This window comes from Cyrtonyx montezumae, unplaced genomic scaffold (assembly GCF_038088225.1).
Source record: "Cyrtonyx montezumae isolate F1298 unplaced genomic scaffold, pur_monq_1.0 scaffold_26, whole genome shotgun sequence".
Classification (NCBI taxonomy): domain Eukaryota; kingdom Metazoa; phylum Chordata; class Aves; order Galliformes; family Odontophoridae; genus Cyrtonyx; species Cyrtonyx montezumae.
The window spans coordinates 3,991,179-4,012,429 of record NW_027072003.1 but is presented as its reverse complement, the minus strand read 5'-3'; the positions used below and the strand labels follow the sequence as shown (position 1 = coordinate 4,012,429).

The 21,251-nt window shown below is 54.4% G+C and overlaps 1 protein-coding gene and 1 non-coding gene across 2 annotated transcripts; both read right to left on the bottom strand.

Moving 5' to 3' along the window:
- Positions 1–2,968: 2,968 nt before the first annotated feature.
- TRNAW-CCA (transfer RNA tryptophan (anticodon CCA)) lies at positions 2,969–3,040 on the bottom strand. Its single transcript has one exon. It is a non-coding gene; the product is annotated as a tRNA-Trp (tRNA).
- A 4,901-nt stretch (positions 3,041–7,941) lies between these two features.
- On the bottom strand, positions 7,942–21,111 carry BLACAT1 (BLACAT1 overlapping LEMD1 locus). The gene is made up of 3 exons (XM_065740501.1): positions 21,051–21,111; positions 8,294–8,503; positions 7,942–8,192 (listed from the first exon to the last, which is right to left on the bottom strand). Exon 2 carries the CDS (start codon positions 8,479–8,481, stop codon positions 8,380–8,382), a length of 102 nt encoding a protein of 33 aa, XP_065596573.1. The 5' UTR covers positions 8,482–8,503; positions 21,051–21,111; the 3' UTR covers positions 7,942–8,192; positions 8,294–8,379.
- Between the last annotated feature and the right edge of the window lie 140 nt (positions 21,112–21,251).

The following is a 21,251-nucleotide window of genomic DNA, read 5'->3' as shown; positions in this document are numbered from 1 at the left end:
CCTTCACAAACTGCATTGATTATCCCTGAAGTAATCTTTGATTGCAGATGGGGTTTGGGCCCACGTGCCAAAGCAGGCACCCTCATCATGCAGATCCACAAACCAGCACAAGCAACCAAGAGCCATTTATCCACTGGGGATCACCCAAGCAAAGCAGCAAGCACCTCTGAGCCCACCCTGAGCTCAGCACAGCACAACCAGAAAGCATCACACCCTCCTTTTCAACAGCCCTACAAAGAGGTTGTGTTCCAGGTTTTGCTGTGACAGCTGCTGCACTGCCCGAGCAGCCCAGCGCACAGCTGTCAGCTTCGTGGTTTGGGCTTTTTTTTTTTTTCCCCTTTGCAAAACATGTTTAAACCGCTCAGGATTTGGGACCTTTTCTTTCAAGTGCAACACAAATCCCCCCCCCCCCCCCCACGCAGTAATTGCTCGAACAAAGCTGGATGTTCATTACAGTCTGCAGCGTGCATGGGAAGTTTGCTTTCTTCTTTGAAGAGAACTTCAAAGGGCGTTGCAATAAAGGAGAGGTGGGGACAGAGCGGGTGTTTAATCCCACAGGAACTTCTAAAAAGGCTTTTAGAGATTCAAATGTGGAATGTTCGTCGTCTCAGGTTACCCCCCCAAACACCCTGATTTTCAGTTAGGGGTTCCCAGGCAGGTCAGAAACGCACGGGTTCCTGCTGCCCATCACCAGAACTGCTGGTGAGAGCTATCCCCACTGCACAGCTCAGTCTGAATGAGGCACATGCAACAGAGCAGTGCACAAATCTGCTGTGTTAGCATTGCTGAGAGAGGCAGTGGGAGCAGCACGAAACCAGGGGAGCTCTGGGGTACATCACTCAGCATGCAGCCAGGCTTCTGCTGCCTTCCACTTCTGCCCCCCACATAGAAACAGCAGCGCACCCCATTCCTCCCAAACCTGAGCTTATTATCACCAAGAGCCCCATGGGAAGCTCAGCCTCTCCTCCCTCACCCCAAACCCACACTCTTTCGGTCCCATTCTGTATGACCACAGCCACAGCCTCGGTCCTGGTGCAGCTGCACATCACCACCACTCACTTTTCACATCGAGCTCCTTTGGGTCAGCTTTGGTGTCCTCCAGCTGTCGTGTGGTCTTGGGCATCTCTCCCACCTGCAGAGCTTTTGGGAAACATAGGCAGAGCACAGATGGCTGCCACTGCTCCAGAGACATTGCCAGGAGTTCCCCTCTCATATCCGATCCCATCGGGTCCAGAAGTGCTTAGGAGAACTTTGGCATCACTGCCACTGCTGGGATGGTTCCTAACTGCCTCAGATCCCAAAGACTTCAACATTTTCTTATATAGCATTCTCAGTAAAGGTTTAGTAGCACGTTATCAATTAAATCAGTTAAACTCATTACCTATAACTAGGAGTAATCAGCAGCTACAGGTAAAGTGAGTAAAGCAGCATGCACACAGTTTTCCAGAGGACCTTCATGCTCCTGCCCCACCATTCTACCACTGAAGACCTCAGGGATGGACTGTCTTCCCCCATCATTCTATACCCATTATTTGCTCATTCAGAAGGTTTCTGCAGGAGGATTTCATTCTCTCTCCATACTGCTCCCCATGGGAGCCCTCATTTAGCTGATGCCTTCAGTGCTGAAGCTGCTGCATTCAGATATGCCAGCAGATAGAGACAGATAAAATGCAGCCAAGCAATTCTACCAGAACTAAGTTAGATGCCTCTGTTTATGTGACATAGCATAACAGGGAAAAGCACGTACAAGCCACAAATCAAAGATCAGCTTTGTTAGAGCTCTATGAATAAAATAGGATATTTCCAGCCATCCTCCTGCAGCACATTTCCATATATATTGCTCAGAGTAAACGAATCACTTCTGGCACTGAAATATTGTGCATGACTGCATGCAACAGCTGCTCCTTCATGCATCAGCCTCCTGTGAGCAGATTTTTATTACAAGATGAGCCATCCCAATGGGGGGGAAATAAACCCCAGCGAGCACGGACTGCTTGGCTTAAGGAGCAGGAATCTTGCCTGGAAACACACCTCATCTGCTTCCCCTTACAAGGAACAAGGCTCCAGATCTCCTTTTTATGCCTTTCCAATCCGAGCAGTGCTCTCTGCTCACTGTACGTGAGTGAGTACAGCAAGCAGGACACGATAAAAAGCAACAACCTCGATGGCATTCATGGTCTGTTTGCATTTTGGTGGCAGGCACCTATCCCAACTGGCAAAAATAATCCCAGCCAGAGGCATACACTTTTTTAACTTTTACTTCTCCCCCCGTGGCGAGCTTGAAGAGCAATAAGAACAGCAACGCAGGGAATTAACCCTCCCAGCCCCATCCTGATGGCAGCAGGTCGGAGGGGGACGTTCACCCAGATTTAGGGGGGCAGCACTTTGGAGGACACCCCTTACCTGCTCACATTGCCAGGAGGAAGCCTCCTCACTGGGGGCTGTCCGTGGGGTGTGCCCTTCCCCACTGTGACATCACCGCACCCCACAGCAACCGATGGAAAAGTCCAAGGGAAGGGAAACGCTTCAACAGAAGTTGAAACCATCATCCGAAGCATCGCGGGAGGTGACAGAGAGAGGTTGCACTGTAGGAGCAGTGTGAGTGAACGCACGTGGGGAGCTCGTGCAGAGGGGGCTGGGACCCCTGGGCTGAAGGTTTCAGGAGGAAGCAGTGCTGGATACTCGCTCACTTTAACACGTGGACGGGCACAAAGAGGAATGTATAAAGTCATCCCGGAGTGCAGATGCTCCCTCTGCTCAGGGCAGCCAGCTCCCAGCAGGGCAGGGCGAGGAAGTGATGCTTTATGCAGAATTCCTTAGCAGCCCCCTGACCCCACAACACATCCCATCCCCCCCCCCCAAGAAAAAAAACAACAAAAACCAAACAACCGCATTGACTACGCGCTGAAACACACACAAAACTCCACTGGAATGGAGTGAAAAAAGTGAACCCCCATAGGGAACACCGTGACCCCGACGTGATTCGAACACGCAGCCTTCTGATCTGGAGTCAGACGCGCTACCGTTGCGCCACGAGGTCCCGGAAAGCCGTCCCACCGCCTGCCTCCAAGAGCTTGCGCTCCACCCCGCGCATGCGCACAGCAACAAACACTCAACAGCCTTTCTTCGGTGCTCCCGGTACCGGGAGCCTCCAAAGGCCGCCGCCGCCGCCGCCGCCGCCGCCGCCGCCGCCGCCGCCGCCGCCATCCCCCGGCCGCTCCTCTCCTCCCGGAGCCAGCCCCCTCCGACCCCCGCCGATCCCCGAAGCACCCCCACACCAGCAGGCCGCAAAACAGCTTTCAAGCTGCCCGCCCGGCCACGCCCCATCCCACCTGGCCACGCCTCTTAGGCTGTACCACTGCCGGGGGAGGCGCTGCTCCGCACCGCCGCTCAGCGCGCACATGGCCCCTCCCCTTCCTTCCCCTGGAACCCCCCTCTCTCCCACCTTGGTCTGTCCCAGCGCCGGAGCCCGCAGATTTAAAGGGGCCGCGCCGCGAAAGAATGTGCTCGTTCTCAGCGTGGGGCTGGTGGTGTTTGGGTGGGTTTGAGTGTATAACTGAGCAGCGAGAAGCTCGGGGAGGGGGGTAGCCCCGCTCCCATCTCACTCCCGGAGAGCCCGCTGCCCCTTCCCACCCCCCGCATCCGAGCCACACGTGCACACCCAAAACGAAGCCCGTGGTTCAGAGGGGAATGATAAAACCTCTTTATTGCAACAGTCGCCGAGGCTGCCTGCGGTTGTGCTCTACGCAGCCGGGCTGGGAAAGTGCTGGCTCCAAAGTGCAGAAGTTGGAGATGTATAGACGAGCACGAGCACAGTGCAGATCCAGGAGCAAAATTCAACAGTAATCAGCCAGGGGTGGGGAGGTTTGGGGTGAGATAAAATATAGGATGGGATGGGATAGGAATAGAATAATAGATACCAATCAGATCGTCAGACCAGTCCTTCAGTGCAAACCACAGCCATGATGTGCAGATAATTCACAGTACAGCGTTGCACTCAGACCCATCAGAGCAGAGGACATTGGGATGTATGTGCGTATTTCAGCTCCTGGAGTGCTCTGTGTGGGAACAGTCCCCGTCTCTGCTTGGAGGGGCTTTGCCCATCGCACCCCATGTGCTGCCCCATTGCTGCCAGGTGGTGTTGGCTTCCAAAACTGTTTTATTTGTATGAAAAGGGCTAAAAACCAGCTTGAGGAAGGACAAGGCTTGTCATATAGCAAAAAACCCTGATCTCCAAAGGTTGGTAAAATCCACACTCTATACATTTGCATAAATAATTTGTCCAGATAGGAAATACAATGAGAACGGACCTGCTCTGTGCGTTGATCTGTGCATTTGTTTGCAAGTGCCACATTTATCTTCTCAAACGTCCGGTGTGCTGCAGCAGGGGGTGCACAGCTTTGCATTTCCACGCTCAGGGCTGACCTGGTCTTCTGTCTCTCCAAAGTAGAGAAAAGTCATTTACTGGCATCATGAAAACAGACTAAAAATAGCTGGTTTCTATGGCTACTGAGGCTGGGAGACTCCTGAGGAACAAGTCAGGGTAGGTCCCTTCGTGATGAAATCCAGGCAGTCGGAGGGATGAAAGGGAAGGACAATAAAAAGAGGTTGAATGCTTTGATCCTCCGTAGACACTGCAGAGCTCTGTGCATCTGCGTGGGCACGGTAACCTCAGCAATCAATGCAGTTTTATTACGGGGGAATTGTATTGGATCTGGCAAAAAAAAAAAAACACCACCACAAAGATGCACTCAGGAGTGGGGTTTTCTCCCTGCTCTTCTTCCCCTCCCCATAAAACCCTTGAGAATGTGTTAACAAGAGTTCAAGCTGCAGCTTTTGGCCCAGTTCACCTCTCTGCAATGAGGGGTGCCCCGTGGGCACTGCTTGGGTTCTCAGGAAGGGGCTGAGCCGTTGCCCATCCATCCCCAAAGCCTGAGTGCAATGGGGACCCTCCCTCCTGCACCCACCCCCGCTCGGATGCTTTCCTTGGTGTAATAGGATTAAAGGAGGATTATTGCTGGTGGGAAGAAATGCATTTTTCAGGAGCGCTGCTCTCCTCTTCTTAAGGAGCTACGGTGAAAACCAAACAAAACAAAAGCCTGGGAAGCTGCAGCACGGATGTCATGCAATGTGCAAAGAGCCTCAGTGGTGCACAGCCTGCAATTTGCACCTTGCACTTTGCACCTTTTGCACGAGGGTGCCTGGGAGCTGCTCAGCACCCAGCAGCCAACTCATGGTGGTTCAGCAGCCTCAGCTTCAGGCTCCCCGAGGGTGGAAAAGCCTTGGGAAGCACTGGAGGGACACCCCCAGTGTACACAGCCACAGACGTGGGGAGGATTTAGCTTTTGTGGTGCAGACACTTTTGGAGGGGAGAAGTGAAAGCCGTGTGTGGATGAGCCAAAGGCAGTGTGTGTGTGTGTGTGTGTCTGTCGCTCAAGAGAGGAAATCCTGAACAAGAAGCAAAATCCCAGCTTATAAAAATGCCTGGGGTTGTGCAAATGTGGGGGAGAGAGAAAGAGAGGCAGGGAGAGCTCTGATGAGAGCTGTCAGCTCCCGGCTCTCGCAGTCTCAAAAGCATCCCAGCCTCGTTAAAACACTGCCACTGGAAAAAAAAAAAAGGAGAAAAAAACCCACCACCCACAACTTTGCTTTGACCTCTGCAGATTGGTCAGGTGGCAGCAGGAGGGGCACTGCCTCCTGGCAGGTTGGCAGCGGGCTGAGCCTGGTGGGAAACAATACGCAGCTGAAAGGACCTTTGCCATAAATCTGGAGGTCAAGGCGTGATGACGGGGGAATCAAAAAGCACCACGAGCCGTTTGTGAGCACAATAGAGGTCAATCCAGGAGCAAACTATTTTGCTCGGAGCCACGGTGGAAAACATATTGTTGCTCTGAGTGCTCCATCCGTGCAGGGAGGTGGAAAGTTCACTTTAAAAATAGCTGTGGCTCGGGCTCTTGGGCATTCAGACTGCACCTGGTTAATTTATTGTGTTTTCACATGCACATGTACCAGGTGTGGGTGAGCCTTGCTTCTACATCCTACATTCATTCACTGGAGATGGGAGTACTGGAGACACAGGGACAGCCTGAGCAGGCACAGTGTGCAGATGTGGTGTGCTCCTGAGCAGTGTGCATGCACTGTGTACAGTGAGTGCACAGCGTGAGCACAGTGCTTCCAGCAGAGCTCCCAGCTCACCTCTTAGCACCCAGGAGCACCCCCCCACACACACATACCCCCCCATACATGAGCTCCTTTGCAGGGATGCTCTCTGTGCATCCAGCTGGACACAGAGCGAGCTGTTAGCTGCACATCCTTTGCTGCCAAACGGTGATGGATCTGCAGTCAAAGAGGTTTAGCAGTGAGGGTTATGTGGTAATGAACTGGGCCACCTCCCCCCCCAACCCACAGCTATATTTTAGCCTCTGTAAGGCCTGACTGAGCGAAGCTGCCTGTCATCTTCCCAAATCTCACCCTGCTGCTAAAACAGTTCTGAGAGGGGTCATCATCACTCATCATCACGGGGGGGAACCAACTGTGTCCCCCCCAGGAGTGGGGAACCGTCAGCTGAGCCCAAACATGAGTGCATCAGCATTTAACCTTGGTGGCTTCTGCTTCCCTCGGAGTCTCTGTGTGCACTGCAAAGTAAAAGGCTGCTGCAGCCTCAGAGCTCCCAGAGGACACATTACAGCCTGCACTCACCACAGCGTTTCCCACTGATCCATGCATGCCAGGCTGAAATCTGCTGAGCTCCATGGTGACAAAGGACAGGGACACAAGGCCATCGCTCTGCCCAAACCCAGAGCAGCCCCACTGGGGAAAACCCCCACCAAGGCATCACCCAGTTCACATCAGCTGAGCTCAGAGAGGGGAGAGGCAAAATGACCCCAAAGTGCCCCCAAGCCTGGGGTAGGTGCACATGGACCAGGCACTGCTGCCATCCCACAGCTCACATCCATCTGCTGCTTCCCACCACAGCCCAGGCTGCAGGCATGCAGCAGGGAGGAATTAGAGCTCCTCACCTACACCTTGTGTTCTTGGTGCTTCTGGCCAATTTTCATCCTCAGTCCTTTGGACGAGAAAATAAAATACCTGCAGTGTTGGTTCTGGGCGTTGCCTGAGCCAACAGATCTCCAAAGGAAAGCTGTCACTGGTGGCTACAGCTCTGCTTGTCCTGTGCAAATGCTCTCTGAGAGCACAGGGAAGATTGAGCTGGTTAACAACAGGGAGAGGAATTGCTCTCCAAGTGTGCTCAGCCTCCTCTGTGGGAGCTCCCAGGGGGTGTCAGGCTGCTCAAGTCCTTGCCCCCTGCTCCAGAGACTTGCCCCCTGTCTTTACCCTCCCCTATGGGCTGTCCCTCTTGCTTTTCTCAGTTCTTGGCCATGGGAGCACCAGGGCTCCAGTGCCTGAAATGAGAATCTCAAATTCTGTGTGCACTTGCGGAGAGGGAAGCAGGCTGCAGCCAGCCCCAGCAATGTCCCCAAATCTGTGGGGACCTTCACCAGGGGCTGGCTAGGGGGGGACATCCGTGGGACACCCCCCAAAAGGCACAGAATGTGGGGAGCTCCTGTATGGCTTTAACCATAGGTAGGGAGGATGCACAGAGAGGGTGGAGGGGAAATGGGGACCCAGGGAACCTCAGGGACAGCCATGCAGTGCCAGATGAAGGCGGTGGGAGCAGGAGCAGCCCTGCTGAACTGTGTTGCTCAGTGGCACGGGAATGAGTGCCACCACTGCTGTGTCCCCTGCACGAGCCAGGTGATGTGCTTGGTGCTGCAGCCACGGGGCCAGGCGTGGCTGAGACATGGAGAATAGCTGCGTGCAGTCCCAGACATGTGCTTGAGAAAAGCTTAATAAATAAATCAAATTAAAAATACAGCTTGCTTGTATGTTCAGCCAACTCTGCAGCGGTGAAAGCACTTACCACCCTGAGGCAGCCCCTCCCCAGCATTATTACTCCATGCAGGACAAGGTCTGGCCCTGGATTTTGGAAACCCCTTTAGGGTTTGTCTGCAGAGCAGTGCTGGGGTGAGGGTAGGGATGTGGGGAATCCTCCAACAGTGGATGTTGGGATGCAGAGGGCTCAACGCCTGTGGCAGGATGGCTGCAGCACCCCAATAGTGTCTGCAACATTGGCTGGTGCCTCCTGGTGTGGGTACCCCCATGCTTCAGCTCCCTCCTGGCCAGGCAGATGTCTGTAGGGACAAAATGAGCAGAGCTGCAGGCTGAGTGTATTAGGGCAGATGAAGCTGTCAGCCCCACGCTGAGCTCCCTGACATCCCCTGCCCCATCCCACCTCCGCAGTGCAGAGATCCCTGCAGAGGTGACAGGAGAGGGGACAGCCAGTGGCCCCCAGCAGCTCCAGCATCCCACTCCTGCTGCTCACACCGCTGTCTCCTGCTCTGTGCTGGGTTCCTCCTTCTTCCTCTTCATCTTGCAGAAGCCATGCAGCCCGCAGAAGCAAGCGAAGGTGAATTGGGGCATCACCTGGAGCACCCAAGGGAACCTGGATGGGGACAGGGAGATGGAGAGAAATCAGGGCAGCTCTGAGCAGAGAGGTCCCTAAAATCCCCAAAGCAGAAAACCTCCCACTGCCACATCTCTCTGCCCTACACCCGGTGAAAAACGATGGGATGAAAGCCAACATCAGCCCCTATATAGAGCTGGGGTCAATTGGGACAGCTTGCAGTGCCCAATGTTGGCTTGTAGCCCCTCCATAAACAGGGAGTCTGGGTCCTCCTTCCCCCCAGCAGCACGGCACAGCGGTGCAGAGCTGAGAGTGGTGTCCCCTCACTCAGAGAAAATGATGCCCCAAAGCACAGCCCTAACGATGGGCCAACAGCTGCAAGATGTGGTTATGCAAATGAAATGCTGCTTTAAATAGATATATATAAATTAATGACACAAACTCTCAGAAATGCAATCTGCAGCAAAACCTTGCTCTCCTCCCTGCTTTCATTTGTAGCACTTGCACAGCTTGCAGGTGATCAGCCCTACGTCTGCCCCAGCGAAGCTCCCAGCAAGCTGTGCCCAGCACACAGCAACCCCACGTCCCTCTCCAGCCCCACACAGAGAACATAACGCACAGGGCCACAGTTTAACCCAACCCAAGGGCACGAAGAGCCAGGTGGGAATCTCAGCATATGAGATACTTTTGCATCCAGACACACAGAGAGCAAGGAGCAAAAATCTGCTTCTCTCACTGCCTCCTCCTCAGCTGTTGCAAACCATTCGGGTACCTGCCAAGCAGCCCCCACATGAAACACCTCTGGAGCTCACAAATAACGACAGCAGGCTCTTTAATGAGTCTCTCTCTGGCTCTGAATGCCTCTCAGCATAGCGGTGGGTCCCTGCCCCTCTCTTTGTGCTGCTGCTTTTTGTTAGGAGCCCGAGAATGGGATCTGGGAGGGAAGGGCTGGTGCAGAGGGGCTGTGTGGGTCTGCTCCAGTGTGAGCAGAGCCTCTGCCAGGGGGATGGAGGATCCCCAGGGTTGGGATGCTCAGTCTGGATCTGCACACACCAGCAGACCCTCACACGGCTCGTGCCACGCTCCCCACGACACCCCCACGTCCACCATTCAGCAGGTGAATGGGACTGCGCAGGCTGCATCCCTGTGCCACCCACGTCCCCGTGCCACCCGTGTCCCCACGCTGCAGACACAAAGCTCCTGGGCGGTCGGGCTGGCAGGACCCCCGCACCCAGAAGGGATCTATTGATAGATCCAGAGGAGCTTGTAAGGCTGAGGCTTTTCAGGCTGACCCTCTGCCTCCCATTCAGGCAGCAGACAATGATGAATGAGCCCCAGAGAATAGAGGCAGCCCAGCTGAGGCTGGAGCTCCTGTTCTTCTTGAAAAGGTGGAAAAAGGATCCTGAAGGAGCAAGGAATAATTAAAAAAATAAATGAACTGGCTTGGGCAGCGATGACAGAAACCCTGCTTGATTTGCAAGGGCTGGGCATGCTTCACGGCCCCGTGCTGCCCTTTCTATTCAAGGGAGAAGATCCTTTGGATAAAACTCCGCTCTGCAGCAGAGAAAATGTGAGGAGCATTAAAAATGTAAAGCTCAAGAATTCTCTTTAGTCAACTGCATCACCCCAGGCCGTGTTTGTCACTGTCACGGTGATGAATTGGGAGCTGTCTGGAATCAGCATGCTCACTTTAATAATGTCACTTTCCCCAAGCCCTAAAAAATGTCTTTGCAAAGCAGCTGGACAGAGCCTATCCCTTAGCTCCCCGGGCTGGGCTTTGCTTTGCTTTGCATCCAGGGGATGCTCACAGCACACCAACATCTGTGCACCCACTCCTCCTCCCCACGCAGGGATTGGGATGAGTGCACACGGGGAGACAGAGCTTCATCCTCTCACCCCAGCACTGGGCTCGTACTCTGCCCCAGCTCTGCTTTGCTCTGCTTTGGTGCTCAGTTAAGTTTTCTCTCTCAGGAATAAAATGACATCAAGTTTTGCATTCTGAACTCTGGATTTCAAAGCCGCCAGCGCATCGGGGTTTGTTGGTTTTTTTGTTTTCTGTTTTCCTGGAAAAATGGGATCATTTGCAATGGAAATCGGTCTCTTTTATTTTATTTCGTTTTCTGGTTTGTTTGGGTTTTTTTTTCTTCTTCAGGAACTGAATGGAATTAAATGGTTCGTAATGAAAAGTAGAGAACTTCCCAGAGATCTCGTTCTGTTTCGCCTTTCAGCACAGCTGGGCTGTCCACCTCTGCTGCTGGGAGCTCCCAAATCCTCATTGGGATTTCAGAGAGCAGAAACCCCATGGGCTGCAACCCCAGAGCTGCACTGAGCATCACTCTGCCTCCTGAGCACAGGACCCCATGCTCCCACTGCTCCTCCCAGCCACAGCATCCACCCCACTGGTTTTTATCACCAAGCCATCATTTCCTAGCATTGCTTCCCCCCCTCCCATTCCCCTTTTCCACAAACCACGGGCATCACACCGCTCACAGCCCGGCCTAAAACAAAGCCAACTTCAAAGCAGCCCTCCCTAATGAGCTGGAAACCCAACAACGGGATGAAGCCGACCAGAAAAGAAGCACCGTCCCTTTAAGGAGAGATAATGAACGGCCGGGGCTGTTGCTTGGCATGTTTGCAGAGAAGCACTAATTAAAACATCGCTTCTGTAAAGTATGCTGATCCCATTGATTCTTCCCCCCACACAGTTAATTTGCTGCTAGGAAGGCAAAGTCGCAAGGGCCCTCATTATAAAAATTTCACTGGCTGCAGCTAATGGTTGTAATTAATAGGTGCAATAAATTCCAAATGGGCAGCCGGGGTGTTCATTAGCTGCGGGCTGACTCAGCACCGGTGGCCTCACAGTTACTAAATAATCCATTTCCAGCAGCCAGGAGGAGGAAGGTGCCCCGTGGCACAGCCGGCACATCCATAATTCCCCACCCGGAGCAGAGCTGGATAAATAATTCCCAGCAAGGCACAGATCCACTTCTTTTTGTCTCGTTTGGGAACTGCCCATGCGGATCTCCCCGAGGTCTCTGCCAGCAAAAGGGGGGGAGGGTTTCCCAGAAGTGCAGCATTGCTACTTGCAGCCAGGCACAGATCGAGCCCTTCTGCAGCCTCATGGATGCAGCATGCATGGATGCAATACATTGCAGCTCTGCTGCTGGAGGAATGGGTTGTGGCATGCCCAGAGGTGTCCTGGCAGTGCACATCCAGGCTGGGCTCCTTAACCCCCTGCTCCGAGCACCGTCCTCTATGGGACATCCAAGAGCAGGATGCATCGTGGCCCTGATGACAAAACAACAGCTTTTTGGTTCATTATCATCTGGGTGTAATTAAAACATTAATCGTTGGCACTTCTGTTGGGTTATCTCTTGGGATTGGCATCCTCAGGGCTGGGTGATCCAGTGAGAATCTGCTCCCAGCACAGCTTTACACTGGGGCCTGGGCACGAGCCAGGTGGCCCTGCCATGCCTGGAGCCAAACTGGAGCTGGTGACACGAGGAGGGACAGCCAGGACAACGCTGCAGCCCCAGGCTCAGCACTGTGACACACAGCTGCAGTTGTTCTCCCCGTGGGGCAGCACAGAACAAGCCCCAGCCTTGCCCAGGGAGGACAGCAGATACCTGACTCTAAGCAGCAGTTATTATCTGTAATTAGCGACCCGTCCTGCTCTGCATGCTCACTCCTGGGAGCTCAGGAAGGCTCCAGCAGTGTTCTTTGCTGGTGAAGGAGAACCTGCAGCTGCTCCTCCAGCTTTCTTCTCCCGAGCAGGGGTGGAATTTTGCTCAACACCTTTCGAAAAAGAGGAGTGCACCTCTGTTCTCTGAGATGCTCGGAGGATGCCAACCCTCTCTCCTGTTTTATTTAACGCCATGAATGTTTCATAAGCACAGCACAGAGAGGCTTTGCTTTGCTGCTTGGTGCTCTCCAGAGCTGATCCGCACAGCGAAGGGAGGATGTGATCTGAGCTGGGATTGCAGCGGACCCAAATGGGAGCGCTGAACTCCAAAATCCCTGACTCTGTGGGACTGCTGCAGCCAACAGGGATGTGGTGGTCACTGGGGACACAGGGGCTGCACTCTGGTCGAGCTGAGAGCTCACCTGGTGCTGGCAACATCTGCACGATGGAGCCCAGCCAGGGCTCCCTGCCAGGGCTTCTTGCACAGCACAGTTTGCAGAGAAACACTTGTCCTGAACATGTCGTGTCCCCCCCCTCCCGCCACCTCCTGCACACCCCACTCAGATATCCCTCTGAGGATCAAACAGATGGAAAAGCAGAAGCCAAACCTTGCTCCTCAAGCCTTTGTGCACTGGATCTGCACAAACAAGGGCAAAGGAGAAGGAGATCCAGCAGGCAGTCACCACCAGCCCTGGCTGCTGAGCACCAGGTGCCCCAAGAAGCACCTCTCCCTCCCCCCACCCCCCCACACACACACTCCAGCACATACAGACACACCACGGCACAGGGCTGCTCACACTCCCTCCATTTCTCCCCCTGCTTAATGCCTGCCTTGCTAAAAGAAAAATCAATAGCATAAAGGGGAGCGAGAGCAAGTCTCAGGGGCAGCATCCAACAGACACGCTGCTGATAAGCCTGATCTGAGCTGCTTTGCACAGCAGCCACCAAAATACCCATGGGGGCTGTTGCTGCTGCTCCGGGGTGGGTGCTCAGTTCCCTCTGTGCCCCTCAATGCTTGGAAGCCATCGACGCTTAGAAATGAGTCTATCCCCAGCACCACATCCCTAGTGCTGGGTTTGCAGGCTCCACACCCCCAGGGCAAAGCCCAAAACATGGGGGATCACAGTTTTCCTTGCTATTTCCCCACTGCAACACACAGAGTTGCAACAAAAAGGATGTTCCCAAGCTGATGGTTCACTGCTGTCTGCTCTTCCCTCCGTCACGGCAGCAGCATCCCCAGCTCCCAGCCTGGGTGCACACATGGGAGTCATGCACATCCAACCCGGGGTGCATCCCCACCGGGTGTGAATGGTGGCCATGGTGACGGGTGAATTTTCTGAATGAGCGACTCCTCATTAAAAAATAATTAAAACAGCCCAGCGAGGTTGGCTTGATTCTTTTCATTTTGACTGATGGCGTTTAGTTTTGGGGATGTATGTGGCACAGCCGTGCCAGTTCTCATGCTTCCATTGTCAGAGCTCATGGGATTTCATGATTCTCTCTCTTCCACACCTCCTTGAGTCATGGGATTACAGCAAATCTCAGCTTTCAATTTTTTCAATGACTATTATTTTTTAAAGATGCATTCCAAGCCGGTGAACTCAACTTGAAAGCCTGACACCTAATGACTCAAAGCTCAGGAAGCAGAGGGGAGGGGGGGAATAACACAACCAAACAAAGAACTGAAAATCCCTCTCTTCCTGCACAGAGAGGTGATGTTGACTCTCTGCCATTGCTTGGTGGCATCATCCTCCTCTTGCACTCAGCACTGCCCCATCCACATGGGATCTGTGCCTCTCTCACATGCTCAGCTCGACACCCATGGGGCTGCAGGGACGGGTGCAACGTGGCACAACCCATTCATCTCCAGGCTCCGCAGCCTCCCCAGCACGACAGGATGGAGGTGGCAGGTTTTCTCTCAGCCATCTGCAACCCCCCCCATCAGACAACAGCAGAGAAAGGGCTCCTGCCATCACCTGGCAGCCATGCCCATCACCCCTTGGAAATGCCCCCAGCTCTCCGCCCGCCACTTTTGTTCCTCAGGGGCTGCAGGTGGGGATGCTTTGAACCGCGTGAGAAAAGCTTGCTGCAAAGAAAGGCTGCTCCCTCTTAGTGCTGAATGGGGACGGAGGCGCCTGAAAGGCCGTGCCCCCCACCATCCCCATCCCCTTTGTCTGCCCCTCTGCTCAACACCCCCTGCCCCATCCGTCTTGCTAAGGCCCCGCAAGGCTTCAATGCCCCCTTTCACTCGGTATTTGTTACCAAATAAATATGGGTGATTAAAAAGGGATCAGGAGTCCGTGTGGTTGGCGGAGGTGCCTGGAAGGTGGAGTCCCTCCCCTGTGTAGCCCATGGCTTTTCGCCCTACATGAGTTAGGAAAAGCAATCACATAGGAATAAAAAGCCATAGACCACAGCAGAGGGCTTACCGAGGATAAGCCAGCAGTCTTTGGGGAAAGAAAAGGAAAAAGAGGAGTAAAAACAAAACAAAACAAAACAACAACTAAGTAAGGCCCTGTCTAAGCTGTTGTCTCCCCACGATCATCTGGAACACAACCTGTTGCCCAAGCACAGGGCTGCAAAAGGATGGGAACCCCCCACGGCAGCTCTCAACACTGCTGTGATGCTCCAGACCATGGGTTGGGGCAGGAGAGCCCACCCCATCCCTCAGCAGCGCCCTGGGGTGCAGCACTGTGCCTTCTCTGCTCCTTACACCTCAACGAGCAGCAATTGTGGGGATAGCCTCAATCAAGAGCAACGTGTCCAAGGAGCAGAAAGTGAAAAGGTTTATCTTCACTTTGCCAGCACCCCGGACGTAGCCATACCTTATCTCCTTTGCTAAGCACTGGGTGTTCCCCCTTTCTGGGCTGCTCTTCGCCCCACACAAACCTCGAGTCACACAGTGTGGTTGGTGATGGAGCATTGCAGCCAAACACCTGCAGCTCAGGTGCCCCTTTGAAGAGAGGAGCAGCGGTCTGCAGGCACAGCCCTGCTGCAGCCAGGAGCTCGGGGTGCAGCTGCACCACGTCCCAGGGCTGTTTGGGAAACCTGACCCCGAGGCCTTTGCAGCAGAACAGGGAACCGGAGCTGGCTCACCTGGCAGCACAGCAAGTGGATGCACGGTGCAGAGGGAGCGAACAGACCTGTCTTTGTCGGGGAGACAAAGGGCTACAGAGAGCCCTGGCTGCACAGCCACCTCCTGCAGCGCCTTCCCCCACTGCCTTCAGGAGCCTCATCCCTCCCTGCACGTACCCAGAGGCAGCTCAGGACAAGGTGCTGCAACTAGCAGCTCCTTCAAGACCCAGACCCCATTTGTTCCCTTTATTCTTAAGGAGAAGCCTCTGCACTGCCCCCACACCCAAGTGAAGCCCCTCCACCATCACCCAACCTGCACAGGTCATACCTACAAAGTGCACAGGCCCTGCCTTTATCCTCTCCCTCTGCCTTGGGCTTGGTCGTCAGGACTGCTAACTGCCAGCAGCTGATGAGGTCAGCTCTGCCGTGGAACCCAGGAAATTCCCTTTCTTGTTGCCTTAGCCAGAATCCTTGGGAAAATCAGTGTTTCCAAATCTACACAGCCAGCAGGTTTGGAATTGAGAAGGGTTCTGCACGTTGCAGTTTGGGACAGCAGTGACCTGCAAACCAAACTTAGGAAGCACAGGGGTAGCTCTGAAGTGGCACTTCCCAAGACTTTTCCTCCCTGAACCCTCATATACCAACACCAGGAAGAGAAGGTGGCTGTGTGCACACCTTGTCATGTGGCCAGTCTCAGTTCCCAGCCCCTTGTGCCACGGGTGGAAGGGTCCTGAGCCCCACGTGGTGCCCATGTGCAGGGGAAGCACCCATGGGTGCTGGGTGCCCCGCACCCACCTCTGTTCCCTCCTCCACCTCTGAGCTGTTTCTGGGGGTGCACTGAGGATGCAGCCCCCATTTCCCAGAGCCTCACACGTTGCAGGGTTGGGAGGTGAATGTCAAGCCAAGCTTAAGGTCTCTTTAAGACACAGCTCTGCTGTGGCACCCAGCTCCGGGCATCTGCAGCTCCACCTTTCTCTCCCCACCATTGAGAGCACATGCCCCACCAGCCCCACACAACCCCACAGGACCCAGAGGAGCCAGGCAGCCCTCAGGGTGACCCAGCACCTGCCCACACCCCCCCCTCCCCGGGGCTGACCTCACCTTTGGCAGCGCAGCATCCTCTCCAAGAGAACAACACCGCACCAACGGGGCATGGGGATGAGGATGGCATCACCCCGTCCCCCAGCAGCACTCAGGCACCACAAGGATGCTCCGTGCCCAGGGAAACATCCCCAGTACTCCCAGCTCCAGGGGCTCACGCCTGTCCCCAACGCCCCATCCCCACGTCCCCGTTGAGCCTCACTGCACGGGCACATACTTGGAATGGTTGTGCACCGAGGGGCCACGAGCTGGGGGGGTGGGGGGGGGGGGTTGGGGGGTCAGGTATTTCTCCATCCCCTGCTCTGCAGAGCCGGTAACAAAGGCGCTATTGAACGGCAGCCTCTCTGGTCTGTGAAGCAGAAACCTCTTGTATCTACTTCAGTGCCTTTGATCTAACTCCCCCAGTGGGATAGATATTACTCATGTCCTGCTGCTCGGGTACTGCTGCCAGAGCGGGACGGGGGGGGGGGGGGGGGGGGGGGGACGGACCTGCCTCCCCCGCTCCTCACCCTGGGGGCATCCCAGCTCTTCCTCCATACACCCCCTGTGCCCCCCAGGTTCCCCCTTCCCGGCTGTGTGGGGCACAGGCATGGCACGGAGGTGGTGGGAGTAGCGCTCCGCACCTCGCATTCCTCTCCTGTAATTAAAGCCGGTGAGCTGGGTGGAGGGGGGAATTTCCCAGAGGGTTTTACTGGCGTCTGGACAAGGGTCTGACAATGAGAACATTTGACAAGGTGCCCAAATCCGCTGTATCTTGGATACGCTCAAAGCCTCCCCCGTGCTGTTTGTCCCGGCCGCTGCAGGATGGAGGTGGGGCCCTTGGAGCAGGTTGGGGGCTCTCAGCCTTCATCCCATCACAGCTGCCCTAAAAACACGGCACCTGCAAAGCTCTGCGAGCACTGCTGGATTGCTCCGTGTACCCCCTCCCCCCGCCCAGGATCCCTTAGGAAAGCCTCAGAAAGGCATCAGATACCTTGGAGAATCACCTTGTGGTGCTTTGCTGCTTCCAGCAAGTGACCTCTGAGCTCCCCGTGGAGCTGGGGGCAACTCTGGGCTCAGCCTGGTTGGGTCCTGGGGGGCAGCGGGGTGCTGCCTGTACATCATCCCAGAAGCACTGGAGTGCTATTCCCAGCAGAATGGGAATGGGTTATCCCCTTCCAGAGCCCCATTTTGTGTTGTTTGCAGAAAGCCTTGTGCCTGGCAGATGCCATCAGCACTCAGAGAGCTGCATGTGGGCATCACCTCTGGGGCTGTCCAGTGCCCAAAGGGAGAGTACCCAAAATTCCAGCACGAGGTGCACGGAGAGCTGAGACAGACACAGAGCTGGGGCTGCCCTGTCCTGCTGCTGTAGCACACAGCTGGTTATGAAACAGTGGGATGGATGGAGAGATGGATGGAGAAATGGATGGATGGATGGACCAATGCTCAAAAACAGAGGGGCCAAGCCAAGTTCACCTGTAGGGGTCCATAGCATCCCAACCAGGAGCAACCAACTTTTCTTTTGGGACCACCTGAAGCCTTCAACCCCTCCCCCCCCCAGCCCTACACTGCCTCTAGGGTGTGTAGGACCAAGTTCCTGTGTAGCTTTAGGTCTTTAACTATTATAACTGTAACTTGGGGAGCAGTCAAAGTTGGGCAGAGTTGGGCAGAGATCCATTTCCAAGCTGTCTTGACAACTGGCTCCAGCACAGCAAGATTAGATCTACTAAATCACATTTATAAGGTGCCCAGATTATGGATTGGGTATTTGGAGAATATTTGTCATTGTAACAGTGTCATTTTGCAGCCTTCAGCGTGCATTGCTGTGTCCTCCAAGTCATTACAGCTGGACTTTTTGATTCCTATAGAAACATCAACGTGGGGAAAAGGAGACTCAAGTGACTCTTCATTTTCTAGCTACCCTTGCAACTCGCTCCGTGCCCACAGTGTTGCTCTGTCTGCCTCTGCAAGCTCTCCCTCATGTGCTGGCAACCCATGGGATGGGTCATCCTCTGCCCATGGATCCAAGGTCTCGTTTTCCATTAACTCAGGGAACCTTGCAGCAAAACCACCCATCGGTGCAGCAGCAGCATCCCAGAGCACTGCTTGCTCCACTGGCACCTGGGGTGGCTTTGGGGAGCATCAGTGTTTGCACAGGAACACACAGCTCTGAGCCAGGAGGAATATTTTGCAAATCCAGCCAGTTTGTGCAAATGGGCTTCAGGTGCAAAACCAACCCTGGGGAGTTGCAAGCTCACTCTCCTACTTTTCCATTCGGAATGGAGTGCCACTTTCAGCTCTCCTCTGCTTTCACCAAAACAAAACCAAACAAACCCAAAACAACACATTTCAGGTGACTGAAAATGCCATGAATGGGTGAAACAAAATGCCTGCTGACCCCAAACAATTTTGTTTCTCGCATTATCTGTGGTTTGACTTCACCCCTCAATGTCTTCATGCCCTGCAAACCATCACATGGGTCCTCAGAACAGGACCTGCCCCTGAACTGAGCAGTCCAGGAGAAGCACCTCCAGCCCTTGGAGCCCAAAACCATCACGCTGTGTCCATACAAACCCTGCTGACCCCCAACCCCACAGCTCAGCCCCACGCACACAGTGCAGGTGTTTGCTCCAGCTTTACCTTCAAGTAGAGGAGCGAGAAAGGCAGAGAGGGAAGGAACGAGATAATGACCCAGATCTGTTCCTGCAAACTGCCACGGAGCCCATTAGGAGAGGGCAAACACAGCTCAGGAATCCAGGTAAGTCACTCACTAACAAGATCCTCCCGGACCCTTTAGCACATTCCTGGTCACAGCCAGTTCAGCTCCCGCGGTCCCAGCTGTAATTAAGTCTGGGCTGCAAGGCAGGAGATGCTGCAGCAGCCAGGGAGGATCTGTCTGGAGTTGCAGGAGCACTCAGGGCTGATGAGAAAAGTGCTCTTTCTCAGGCAGGGGACGAGAGGGTGCAGCAGTCTGTGGCATGCTCTGAGCTCTGACCCAACCCCTGGGCAGGACACAGCCGCCAGCACCCAAAGGGGCCCTGCACCCCAGCCCCTCCTTCTGCAGTGATGCTAGTGAGAGGAGCTGAAGCCTGCCCAGGGTGCTGCTCCCATCACCAGCTGCATGTGGGCAGCAGCTGGGAACGTGACGTGCTGCTGGGCAGCCCTTTGTACCCTATTTCACCAATATTTGCACCCAGATTTGGTGGGGTAGCACTCAGGGAAGGGGCACCCCTCAATGGAGCATCCCCACCTCATTTCTCAGCGGGATCATCCCCAACCATGTGAAAAACTGAGCCGTGTCACACCTAAGGTGATGCAGACGGGAGGAATTTGTGTTTTGTCTGCTGTTGTCTGCTGTTCCCAGTGATTTGTCATGTTCTGCTGACAACTCATCAGGGACCCGTGACACAGTGTGCCACCTATTAGCATGAGGACAAATCCTGACAGAGAAAGCATCCCTCCTCCACCTTGGAGACCTCTCCTCCTTCTCTCTCCCTGCTGGACACCAGCTGCTCCCTCCTAGAAACCAGAAGGGGACATCCCAAGGTCCCCATGGTCCCCAGCCCACCCCTCTCCTCCCCATCGCCTGTGCTTCCAGCAGAGAAAAATGGTTATTCTCCTTAATGGGCTATCTCAGCCCAGATGGGCGTTGCACACACACACACTGCCACACTCACACACACACAGTCTCTGCACTACCCATACCAAAACCACTGGGGACAATTCAGCTTCTCCACACCGTGTCACCCCCCCCCCCCAACCCCCCCAGGACCCCACCGCTGTCCCTTTGCACGGCTGAAATAACAGCAGGGATCAAACCACACCGAAATCAAGGCTATTCCTACCTGGCAGTCATTGATTTCCTTCCCCCTTGCTGACATCACCGCTCCCTTCAGGTTCATGCATGCACCACTTCCCTTATCTTTGCTCGGGATTACCTCATCAACTTCCCAACCCGAGGAAGGATTTCTCCAGCGCCGTTCCATCCCGGAGCTCTGATCTCCCCACATCACACACCAACACCCAGCTCTTTATCCTCACAAATCCACTCTTTGCTCTCCGGTGCAGTTCTGTGCACACTGGATCGTTCCCTTTGCTCACGAGCAGGAGCTCCTTGCACGGATTTCACACACACTGCGAGCTGCAGAAGCTCTGTGTGCACACACACACACAGTCCTACCCCCTCCCCTCCCCCCCTCACTTTCACCTGCATGGTGTGAGCTAAAAAACTTGGCGTGCTTGCACACCAACGTGTGCAGGAGCATTCACACAAGTGCACTCCTCGTGCTGAAATCCAGCACTTAAAGGGCTCCTCAGCTGATTCTGCTCTACGCTGAGGCACTGCATGCAAACTGTGCCAGTATAAGCCAGGTGAATCCACACGTCTACACGTAACCTTCACAGACACTCATATCCCGATGAATTCTCACCAGTTGCTGATGGTTCTTCCCTAAAACAAAGAGAATCGACATCCTTTCCTTTTTATTTTTTCCAGCTAATCGCATCCCGTCCCCGAGAACACAACCACTGCAAGCAAATGCCGTCTATTGGCTGCAGCATCAATATTTACATCCCTCTGCACACACACACACACTGCAAACAGATGCAGAAGGTGAAGCTTTGCAGCTCCGCTCCTCGGGCACTGCTGCATGCAGGTGTGGGTGCACCGGTGCACTCCACCTCTCCCCCCACACAACCCCACCACGCAACGCTCCGAACAAAGAGAGAAAGAGAGAAAAGCCTCCTTACTTTCTTCCTCTTTTTTTTTTTTTCTTTTGTTTTGTTTTGTTTTGTTTTCCTCTCTCTTTTCCTCCTCTATTTTCAGGACTTTTCGCTTTGGAGGCGATTACGGAGAGGAACTTAACGCGGCCGCGCGGAGGGGGAGAGCGTTTTGCCGGCGGAGCAGAGCAGGAACAAAAGCCACAGGAGCGGTGCTGAATAGGTGTCCTC